Source organism: Tamandua tetradactyla, chromosome 1, assembly GCF_023851605.1.
Source record: "Tamandua tetradactyla isolate mTamTet1 chromosome 1, mTamTet1.pri, whole genome shotgun sequence".
NCBI classification, from domain to species: Eukaryota; Metazoa; Chordata; class Mammalia; order Pilosa; family Myrmecophagidae; genus Tamandua; species Tamandua tetradactyla.
This window is the reverse complement of record NC_135327.1, coordinates 141,592,092-141,604,274: the sequence shown is the minus strand read 5'-3', so window position 1 is coordinate 141,604,274 and position 12,183 is coordinate 141,592,092. Positions and strand designations below refer to the sequence as shown.

The 12,183-nt window shown below is 38.2% G+C and overlaps 1 protein-coding gene across 6 annotated transcripts in view; it reads left to right on the top strand.

Annotated features, from left to right (window-relative positions):
- The window catches only part of SLC26A5 (solute carrier family 26 member 5), a 56,898-nt gene that overhangs the window by 31,719 nt on the left and 12,996 nt on the right, over window positions 1-12,183 (top strand). For all 6 annotated transcript variants that reach the window (XM_077158578.1, XM_077158790.1, XM_077158704.1 and 3 more), the window contains exons 5-9: window positions 2,089-2,199; window positions 3,416-3,582; window positions 4,108-4,272; window positions 6,912-7,064; window positions 11,333-11,415. In XM_077158578.1, the coding sequence (XP_077014693.1) occupies window positions 2,089-2,199; window positions 3,416-3,582; window positions 4,108-4,272; window positions 6,912-7,064; window positions 11,333-11,415 (679 nt within the window). The remainder of the gene's footprint in view (window positions 1-2,088; window positions 2,200-3,415; window positions 3,583-4,107; window positions 4,273-6,911; window positions 7,065-11,332; window positions 11,416-12,183) is intronic.

The following is a 12,183-nucleotide window of genomic DNA, read 5'->3' as shown; positions in this document are numbered from 1 at the left end:
TGATCAGTGAGTGGAAAAGTATTTGCAAAGTCCCCTTCAGGGAATGGTGAGAACGAGGGAAAGCTCAACTTCCCCAAGTTAAATTCTTGATATTCTCACAAGCAGTGTGGACAACCAAAGCTATAGGCTGAGCCCCCAGTCTTGGGGGTTGTTCATATGAAACTTAACCCCACAGGGGATAGGTCAAGCCTACTTAAAATTAAGCCTAAAAGTCACCCCCGAGAGAACCTCTTTTGTTGCTCAGATGTGGCCTCTCTCTCCAGCCAACACAGCAAGCAGACTCACCACCCTTCCCCTGTCTACGTGGGACATGACTACCAGGGGTGTGGATCTTCCTGGCAGTGTGGGACAGAAATCCCAGAATGAGCTGAGATTCAGCATCAAGGGATTGAGAAAAACTCTAGAATGAGCTGAGACCCAGCATCAAGGAGTTGAGAAAACCTTCTTGACCAAAAAGGGGAAGAGTGAAATGAGACAAAGTGTCAATGGCTAAGAGATTCCAAACAGAGTCGAGAGGTTATCCTGGAGGCTATTCTGATGCATTAAGTAGATACCACCTTGTTATCCAAGATGTAATGGAGAGGCTGGAGGGAACTGCCTGAAAATGTAGTGCTGTTTTCCAGTAGCCATGTTTCTTGATGATGATTGTATAATGACATAGCTTTCACAATGTGATTGTGTGATTGTGAAAACCTTGTGTCTGATGCTCCTTTTATCTACCTCGTCAACAGATGAGAGGAACATATGGAATAAAAATAAATAACAGGGGGAACAAATGTTAAAATAGATTTAGTTTGAAATGCTAGTGATCAATGAAAGGGATCAGTAAGGGGTATGGCATGTAAAATTTTTTTTTCTGTTATATTTTTCTGTTGCCTTTTTATTTCTTTTTCTGAATTGATGCTAATGTTCTGGGAAATGATCATGATGATGAATATACAACTATGTGATGATATTGTGAATTGCTGAGTGTATGTGTTGGGAATGTTTGTGTTTCTTGTCATTTTTTTTAATTAATAAAAAATTTAAAAATGAAAAAGAAGTAGCAATAATGTTACAACTATAAGAACCAGAAGAAATAATTTACATAAAGCTCATTCCCTGGGAGAAATGGGGACTTTTTTTTTTGGTGGGGAGGCCATGCATAGGGCCAGGAACCCAACTTCCGTCTCCAGCATGGCAGGTTAGCAGTCTGCCATTGAACTAACCATGTCCCCATTCACAATGTGCTTTTAACTTTGTATGAAAAATAAAGTTCAGTTCCATGTTGTCAAAAAAAAAGCACCATCTATGAGTTTCCCCTCCACCTAACATCAGGTGAGAAGGACTATAAGAGAACTACTCAGAACACATAGGCAAGCATCCCCTGGAGTTTGTAGAGACTGCTGCCTAATTCTTTCATGAACAAAATAAAAAGTCTACAGATAAGAAGGGTGAGGTGAATGGCCTGTGTCCACACAATGAAGAGAGAGGCCTTCAGGTGGCTCTCTGCATGTCCAGAGTTTCTTGCGGTGAAGGACTAAGTTTTCCTGCCTGATGGTTGGGCTCTATGGATGGTAACCAGGCTTGGCTCATCTGAGTGGTACACTGCCTAAGAAGACTGTCTACAGATGAGCAGCTGTCAGCAGAAAGATCCTGGTGTGCCTTCAGATGAGGGACTGAGGAAGGAACCTTAAGGTCAGGGGAAGGGGCTGGCACTGGCCAGAGAACAGTGCAGCAGGAGTTCCTCATTGAAGAGGAGTCTTCGGAGAACCCACCAAAAACTCCGTTAGAGGAAGAGCCAACATTTGGGCATCAACACCACATTACAGATGCACCGGTCAAGTGAGACTTTTTCTGCCCTTATCTAATTTGTGAGCAAATTAGAAAAGAAGCCACTCCCTGGCAGAAAAGGAGATAGAGGTAAACTGTCTCTGCCTGAATTCTTTAAGCGGTAAAGTAGAATTACATGTAAGATTAGAGTGGAAATGTGGACAGGAAAAATCGCAAATTTGAATTTGCTCATCAGAGATAAGGAACCAAAGAAAAATGCGTGTAAACCTGTTTCCTAATGATCTCTCCATTTCTGTTTGGTTTTTAATCCCACAGGTTTAGCCTTTGCAATGTTGGCAGCTGTCCCTCCAGTGTTTGGCCTGTACTCTTCATTTTACCCTGTTATCATGTATTGTTTTTTGGGAACCTCCAGACACATATCCATAGGTAAAAGCTTAGATTTAATAGTTTAGTGCCTTTCGTTTTGTATTTCCAAGTTTTGCAGTATGACAGAGAAATAGCATTGCTCATATTAAAACATCTATTAATAATAGCTTGTGTTACTGCATACACAATAGATGCTTTAAAAAATAGCCCTCCCTCAAAATTTATAGAACTAATAATTATGTTATACTCTTGGGATAATCAAAGGAGACAGTTTCCTTGTATAAAAACATCAGTTGTTGAAATCTGAAATGAAATGCTTTATTTGAGAATACAGTTTGCTTGTATCTAGCTTTTTTAAAATTTGTTTTAACAGTGGCACTTCAAGTTCCAAATCATTATGCATGTATTAGACTTGTATTGCATTTAGGTTCTGAACTGTAGATGTTTCCTCTTTAGTCTACTTCAGAACAGATACATCTGGATTTCATAATAGTGTTGGTGCTGCCTGAGACTACCACCAGTACGCACACACACACACACATACACACAGTGTTTCAGCTGTGTAACAGCTACCCCCAAACCTTAAAACAACAGCAATCATTTTATTTATCTCTCACAGTTTCTGTGGGTCAGAAATTCTGGAAGGCTCATCTGGCCAGTGGTTCTGGCTCAAGTAGTTGAAAGTCGGGTGGTACCTGGAGTAGCTGAACATCTCCCTCTGTCCCTCCCTCTCTCTCTCTCTCTCTCTCTCTCTCTCTCTCTCTCTCTCTCTCTCTCTCTCTCTCTCTCTCCCTCTCTCCATATAGGCACAGAGGTTCTCCATATGACCTGGTTTGGGCCTTCTTACACATGTAACTCAGGGATCCTGCACAAGTATTAATAGCTCTCAAGGCAGACGCTGTATTACCCTGTATTACCTTGCCTCAAAAGTCACACTGTGTCACTTCGAATACATTCATTTGGTTACGAGCAAGTCACAAGCCCACCCTCATTCAAGGAAATAGGGATGACTCCACCTCTAGGTGGGGAGGTGTCAAGGTTCCATAAAAGTATGTGAGATGGAAGATATTCTTGTGGTCATTTTTGGAAAATACAGTCTACCACACACAATTTACATATACACCAAGAACAGTATGCTAAAGGGAGAGCAGCACAATTTTATTTCAGAGATGACTTATTTATTCTAAGGATGTCTTTTGGCATACTGGCAACAACCAGATCAGAAAATAGCTTCCTTGAGCTCCTGGACAGTGATCATAATGCTGCATTATTTCAGGTCCTTTTGCTGTCATTAGCCTGATGATTGGTGGTGTGGCTGTTCGATTAGTACCAGATGATATAGTAATTCCAGGAGGAGTAAATGCAACCAATGGTACGGAAGCAAGAGATGCCTTGAGGGTAAAAGTCGCCATGTCTGTGACTTTACTTTCAGGAATCATTCAGGTAAAACTCGAAGATGGGGAAATGGGCTTTCTTTTTGTTCATGTAAATATTGAAGCACTCTTGGTTGGTCTTACTAACTGGTCACAGGGTCAGCCAGCAAAAATCCAAAGCTCAGGGTTCCTAACACTCTGAGAACACCAGTCCTACTGCATGCCTATTTACCACTCATATTCGTGAGCAACTAGCCAGCTTTGATTGGGTACTTTAGATCCCATAAGTGAGACAAGCTTGAGACAGCTTGTAAGTAACGGCAGGTGATCATGCTCCATTATCTGCACGAGTTTCTTGGGACATAAGAAGGTACAAGTGCTGGCCAGTGCTTTGTGGGGCTCTGAGCCTCTTCATACCTTTCACTGTTTTCTCTATAACAGTAATTGATTTATTAGTCACTTAATTGCCACAGGTACAAATGTATAATGCTAGAAAGTGATCCAAAAGAAGCTTTGTAATGTTTTCTGTTGGTTATAACTTCTTGACCTATCATGTGATTTATTTATTTTTTTTTTTTTGTCATTTAAAAAAAAGTTTTGCCTAGGTGTATGTAGGTTTGGATTTGTGGCCATATATCTCACAGAGCCTCTGGTCCGTGGGTTTACCACCGCAGCAGCTGTGCATGTCTTCACTTCCATGTTAAAATACCTGTTTGGAGTTAAAACAAAGCGGTACAGTGGGATCTTTTCAGTGGTGTATGTAAGTAAGCAACTTCCTAACTTGTGCTCATTTGTCCTTCTTGTTTGTTTCTCCTTCCTCTTCTGTATGTCTTTTCTCTTCAAGGCTCATTTTTCTTTTTATCCAAGAATTTCTATAAAAGGGAAAATAGTCACTTATTCTAAGGCTTTTCTGAGAGAAGTATTACAAGGAGAATTAAGCCTTAAATCCCAACTTATTAATAGGGGATGCTGCCTACTTCACAGTAAATTTTTTTGTAAGGTCTTTGTTTGATGGTTGCTCGTTAACCCTAATTAGCTGCAGAGACCACTTTTCTTAAAACCAAATTATGTTCTCTTTGGGAACTAACAAATAATTTAAAAGCATAGTGGAAGAACAGAGCTCTTTCAAATACTACAAATTAAAACAGACAAAAAAATACATATGCAAATAAAAGATTTAATTAACAATTAACCAGCTTAATAAAATATGGATAGACCCTTGCACCCAGCACAGAGAAAATATAAATTATTTGCAGGTACATATGGAACATTGACAACAACTGATCATGTTCTGGTCACAAATTATGAAAACTCAGTATTTTTTCACACAGTGCAATATAATTAGTAATCTATAACTAAATATAGCTTCAAAACACCTATACATTTGGAGACCAAAACAAAACAAAGCACTTTTAATTAAACCATGAATAAAATGAAGAAATTATGAAATAATTAGAGCCACATAACAGTAAAGGTAGTGCATATTAAGACTTATGAGGTGTGCTACTAAAGTTATCCTTGGAAAGAAAGGCCAGTCGCATTTGTAGGTACACCTAGACACGTGCTGGGTACCGGGATTCTCCAGTCAGCCTAGCAGACATGGCCCTTGCCCTGTTGGAGCTTTCAGTCCAATAAGAAGACAATATTAAACCACTTATCATACAAATATATAATTTATTACAAATGATGTTAAGTGCTTTGAAGAAAAGATACAGTTTGCTGTGAAAGTTGAATAGGGGAACCTTTAAATGAGGGGTCTAGGAAAGTCACTTTGAGGAAGTGAAATTTAAATTGAGACTTTTATTAGAGTGGAATAAAACTGTAGGAACATTCCCTAAAAATTATTGCGTCCTCCTAATAGCTGGAAACGTATTTCTTTTTGTGACAAGGTATTTAGAGAAATCTAACATGCAGTTACATCTGAATATACTGGGCATGTCTTAGGAAAGGACATGTGGTCTGGGCACAGTGGGGAGCCTATTTTCCCGGGTTCCATGTGAGAACTGACTGTATTTGGAGTGCGCAGACTGCGACCATAGGACATAGTTAAGTTGCTTTCCTCTCTAGCTCTCCTGGACGCATTTGCAGACATCAGCTTTCACTTGACTTCAGCGTCCACCAGATTTCTCTTTCATCTGCTAACAACCATTTCTCCCTCTTTCAGCTCCTGAAAGCTTTTCTGTGTGTGTATATTTGGATTGATGAAATGCTGCCACCCCCCATCTCCCATTTTTTCCTATTGTTCAGCACTCAGTTTTAGGTTTACTTTTCTGAATTTTATAATATGTCATTGGGACATCAGTGTATCAACATTATAAGGGGACAATGACAGTTAAAGGTAATACCTGATCCTGGACATGATCTAGCAAGGCAGGAGAGAAAACAAGTAGATGGATTGATAGATTGGTGGATAGATAAGTGGAATGATATGGAAAAAGGGGCAAAATGTAAAAATTGGTGTATCTGGGTATCTGGGAGTATAGGGGTATGTTGAAATTCTCTGTATAGGATTTGTATTATTGTTGTAACTTGTCCTGTAAGTTTGAAGTATTTCAGAATAAAGTGTTTAAATTTTAAAGAAAAAAACCTGTAAGATTGTTGGATAATAATTAGAACCTTAGGGCAGGCCACGGTGGCTCAGCAGGTAGAGTTCTCGCCTGCCATGCCAGAGACCCAGGTTCAATTCCTGGTGCCTGCCCATACAAAAAAACCCGAAAGAGTTAGAACTGTAAAACTGTGTGATTGAGTAAAAGTGCTTCCTGATTGGTGGAAGCTACAAAGAGATTTCAGCCTAAGAACTTTTTTTTACTTTTTTATTGTATAATACAACATATATACAAAGCAAAGAAATAAAAAAGCAATAGTTTTCAAAGCACTCTTCAACAAGTAACTACTAGGACAGATCCTAGAGTTTGTCATGGGCTACCACATGATCCTGTCAGATTTTTCCTTCTAGCTGCTCCAGAATATAGGAGGCTAGAAGGCATAAATATTTTTTAACATCACAACTGATTGTTTTTCTTTTTTGTGAAAAATAACGTATATACAAAAAAGCAATACATTTCAAAGCACAGCACCACAATTAGTTGTAGAACAGATTTCAGAGTTTGACATGGGTTACAATTCCACAATTTTAGGTTTTTACTTCTAGCTGCTCTAAGATACTGAAGACTAAAAAAGATATCAATTTAACGATTCAGCAATCATACTTGTTTGTTAAACCCTACCTTCTTTGTATAACTTTACCATCACCTTTGATTTTTCTATCCCTCTTAGCCTGAGAACTTTTAACTAGAAATGTCCGATAATGGGATAGCTGGTCTGATTTAGCGCACTAGAGAGTCTGTCGATTCAGGGGCAATTTCTTGATATAAACATCCAGTGTTCACTGTGTTACAGAGTACAGTTGCTGTGTTGCAGAATGTTAAAAACCTCAACGTATGTTCCCTAGGCGTTGGGCTGATGGTTTTTGGTTTGCTGTTGGGTGGCAAGGAGTTTAATGAAAGATTTAAAGAGAAATTGCCGGCACCCATTCCTTTAGAGTTTTTTGCGGTAAGTCCACTCAAAATGATAACTTGTTCAACTTTATAACCATATGTGCCTAACTGTTTCCATGAAGTATTTCAAAGTGAGTAGAGGAGGATCAGGAAGTTATAGGATCTTTACTTCTCTTAGTTCTGCCAAGAGAAGGTTAGAACTTGTTCAAGGGAGCTTTGACAAATACACTGAAAAACAGTAAGGAGAAAAAGCATTAAAGTGTAGAAATAGATGATTTAAAAAATATATGTGAAGGCCATACACGATTTTTTTTTTCAGACACAAAAACTTTAACTTTACTTTTCTTCGAGTGGTGGGATTATGGAAGATTTGTTTCTTCCTATTTTTATTGTCTAATTTTTTAAATAATATATTTTAATAAACTGAAAAAATATAGCTGTTTCCATTTCAAAAAGAGCAACAGGCAAATTTTCCCAAAACTTCCCATATCAGGCACTCCTAAGCCAAAAGAAATAGTTCCATTTATTAAATAATTAAGTCCAAGCAATGTAGTGAGCATTTATGTATTTATATACATGTATTAATATGTATTAATATTTTAATGCTTAAGTATTAAATTTTATTTTAAATAATTAAATTAATAATTAATTTATTTCTAATACCCTATAACTGTTCATAAAAAGAATGTACAAAAATGAAAAATATTTTATTTCATTCTTAAGTAACAAGTATTAATGGAATATATGAGCCTGCAGGAAACTACACAAGTCCTCAAACTTTGGAATCAAATTGGACAGCACTATCCCCATTTCCTGTTCCACACTGTTTTGCATATCTACTTTTTATCACAGCAACCACTGAAAACCCAGCATTGCAAAGATAAGGTGTTATCAGAATGAATGTAGGATGATCTAATGCTTCAAACATAACCCACCTCAAACCAGAAGTTTGCAGTGTCTCACAGATGTCATTAAGTTTCCTTTAGAACTTCATAATCTCCCACAGCGTCCCTGTGAGTTCCTTTTGGCATCCTGGACACCTTGGTGCATGGTATGAAAATTACAAGAATATGAGATAAAAAGAAAAGGTGTCTAATCCAAATTTAGCAAAAAGTTACGGCTGCAGAAAGAACTAGCTTGCGCAGCTTACGAAGAAGCCGGTTCTTTGAGCCTTTTTCTTGCTTTGGTTTTGTCCTTATCCCAACAGTACTTTTTAACAGGCTAACAGGACTATCTCTTGCTATTTTAAAACTTGTTCTCTTATTGGGGCTGGGGAAAGAGTTCCAGTTTCCTCTTGGCGTACAGCAGCTGATGCTGAGTTCCTTTGCATGGGAAAGAAGACATGTCAGCCCTCATTATAACGTAAATGATAAAGGCTTCATTTCCTGGCCTGGGTTACTAGTCCATTCCCCAGCTTCTCTTTAAATAAAGAATGCTTCTTGTTCTGGAATGACTTTCCAGAATTCTATCATCATAATACTGTCTTTGAATAATACTTTAATCAGTGTTTTTAAAACCTCTTATCTAAGTTTTCCTTTGAGCAGCAGAGAGAAGCCATACTGGAGAGTTTGGAGACCAAGTCTCCTTTAAACAGAGAATTTCTTTTGTATCATAAAAATTTTTTGAGTTTTGCATTCTATTTCATAATATCCTATTTGTGTTGATAGGAATACAACAATAGGATTTTTATCTCTGAATAAAATTGATGATCCAGGTACTTGGGCCATATTTATCCTATGGATTTGTATATTCCACCCTCCCCACCTCCCCACCCCCCCACAGTTTGAGATGCACAATGAATGCAGTTAAGTGTGCAAACATGATTGACACCAACAGAAAAAGGGCATTTCATTAAAGGAGCCAGAAACACCTATTCTTGGTCTATCAAGCTGCTGTTTCTTATAATAAATTTACCATATTATTATTATTTACTTATTTATTACTTTGGGTCTTACATTGGTGACGTAAAATGTTTATTTTTTAAAAATATTTTTATTGAGAAATCATCACAACATGCATTCTATATATAGTTTACGATACTACTGGTTCTGCACTACAACTACCACCTGTGGGGGACAGGCTCCCTTCCCTGGCCAGCCCTGATTCCTTCTTGCAAAGAGACCCCATTAAGAAAGCTCTATAAGAACAATAAAAAAGATATCATATGGAAATTATAGAACTGAAAAACACAATACATGAAATTAAGAATTTTTTGGTGAGTGTGATGGTTACGTTCTGGTTTCAACTTGGCCAGGTGTTGGTGCCCAGTTGTGTGGTCAGGCAATCATTGGCCTAACTGTTATTGCAAAGATTTCATGGCTGGTTGATAAACCAGAAGGCTGGTTTATTAAATCATCAGTCAGTTAATTGCAGCTATGGCTGATTGCATCTATGATCAACTAAGGGCACGCTTCCTGCAAACCCACTGGATTTAATACAAACAGTTGAAGATTTTCAAGGGAGAAAAGAGAATTTTCACTGCTTCTTCAGCCAGTGAGCCTCTCGTGAAGCTGGTTGAGACCCTCCTTTGGAGTTTCCAGCCCTGTAGCCTGTCCTATGGATTTGGGACGCTTGCATTCCCATGGTTGCATGAGACACTTTTATAAATATTATATTTACAGATATCTCCTGTTGATTCTGTTTCTCTAGAGAACTCTGGCATGAGTTTACCAGCAATTTAACACAACTGAAGAGATGATTTGTGATCTAGAAGAGATGATTTGTGATCTAGAAGAGAGTTCAAAAGAAAATATCCTAACAAGAGGAAGGAAATAAAAAAGATAGGAAAATATAGGAATGAATGTAAGACACAGTTGGGACACAGTGCAGAAAAGATCTCACAAATGTGTAGTTGGAGTCCCTGAAGGAGAGGACAGGGAAAATGGAACAGAAGCAATATTTGAAGGGATAAGAGCTGAGAACTTTCCAAAACTGACAAAACCATTAAGCTACAGATTCAAGCTGTATGAACCTTGAGCAGAACAGATTTAAACAAGGCCACACCTTGGTACAATATGGTAAAACTGTTGAAAACAAAATACAGTGATAAAAATCTTAAAAGCTACATATTATTCTTAAAGAAGCTACAAAAAGTGACAGCTAGTGTTCCAGTAGCCATGTTTCTTGATGATGACTGAATAATGATATAGCTTTACAATGTGACTGTGTGATTGTGAAAACCTTGTGTCTGATGCTCCTTTTATTTACCTTGTCAACAGACGAGCAGAGCATATGGAATAAAAATAAATAATAGGGGGAACAAATGTTAAAATAAATTTAGTTTGAAATGCTAGTGATAAATGAAAGCGAGGGGTAAGGGGTGTGGTATGTATAATCTTTTTTTTTCTCTGTTATCGTTTTATTTCTTTTTCTGTTGTCTTTTTATTTCTTTTTCTGTACTGATGCAAATGTTCTAAGAAATGATGACTATGCAACTATGTGATGATATTGAGAATTACTTGATCATATATGTAGAATGGAATGATATGTTAATGTTTTTTTCTTAATTTTTTTAATTAATAAATAAATTAATTCAAAAAAAAAGAAAACTATAGTAACAGTTCTTAGGAATGAATACAATTTGCTTTGTATTAGTTTTCTAAAACCATGAAGTGCTAAGCCATAGGAAAACAAAACAAAAACACCACAAATGCAACAAACCCAAATCTTCAGCTGTTTGACATGTAGAGGAACTATAAAGCTCACTAAAGGCTGTGTTCACACCCAGTTAAATCTATACCCAGACAATCCAGGATGGCCTTTTGCAACCTGCCCTTCCACTCTGGCCCTTACTCTATAGCTGCAATAAGAGAGAACAGCTTTAGGGGGCTCTTGTGGAGCCCCTCACCACACTTCATGGTGCTCTCCTCAAAGTAGGATCAGCAGGAGGATTCTAAATCCAAATGTACACTTCATAATGGCACACCGTCATTGAACGCCCTAACGGTACTTATTTTGGTGTCCTTTATCCGTAATATCTTAGCCAGAGACTCATTTCATCTCGCCCCACAACAAAGCCAACTTCTCAGAGGTTTTACAGCGTCTTTCTGTTGCAGTCAACTAGCCAAACTTCAATGTGGAACAGAAAAAAGTAAGAAGGAAAAATTGCCACACCACAAGGAAAGTGTAGTGTCCATTTTATTACGTGAGGTAGTATCGCTAGAGAAGTGAAAATGGCTGGAAGGCACTATAATTCTTCTTTTTTAAAACTCAATGTTAAAAGCAAGAATAGATGTGGCTTGCCTAACACATTCTTTGAAGCTCACTTCTGTAGCATTTGAATTTTCATCTGTGAAGATACATTTGAATTTGTGTCTGTTTTAGGTGGTCATGGGAACTGGCATTTCAGCTGGATTTAACTTGAAAGAATCATACAATGTGGATGTCGTTGGAACACTTCCTCTGGGGTAGGAAAAATATTTTCAAATAACAGTGTAACTGGAATAATCATTGGATATATCGTTATTATTCATTGTTAACTCCTGCTTTAGTACTCTTACAAAGAAAAATAATCTCTTTTTTTTTCCTATATGTCAAATAGCTGAGAGTTTGGGGTTTGTTGTGTTGGTGGTGTTTTGTTTTGTTTTCCTAATACTTAGCACTTCAGGGTTTTTAAAAGCTCTGTTGGGGTGGCATAAGAATTAGGAGCGTGGACTTTGACGTTAGAAAGACCCAGACCCTGGCCTGCCACTTAGTAGCGGCCAGACCTTGGGCAGGTCACGTATCCCCACAAGCCTCAGTTTTGTCATCTGCGGGGTGATGCCGTAGTCAAGGCCTTGTCAGGGGCAGCGGGAGGACAAGGTGCGGAAGGGTGAGTGTCACGACCGGCACGCAGGGCACACATCCGGGCACGCTGACTGGAAGTTCTATGGCTGCTGTTTTAACTAGTTTCCTAGTTTCAAATAACATTTTCCTTCTTTACTTCATCTGTTCTTTTTTCTCTAACTTCTTAAAAATGTATTATTCTCTTCATATTTGAAAGAGCAAGAGTGGCTACCAGCCAGTAGTCCCACTGTGTCTGTCTCTTTTACTATCTGACTCGTTCTCTGGCACCCTCCTCTCTCCTTCCAACAGAACCTCTAAAATACAGAGTTGATCATTTACCCACATGCTGGACACTGATGACTCACCTTCTGGTCCCATCTAAGAATCTCCTGGGAAGCTAAGGGAACGGA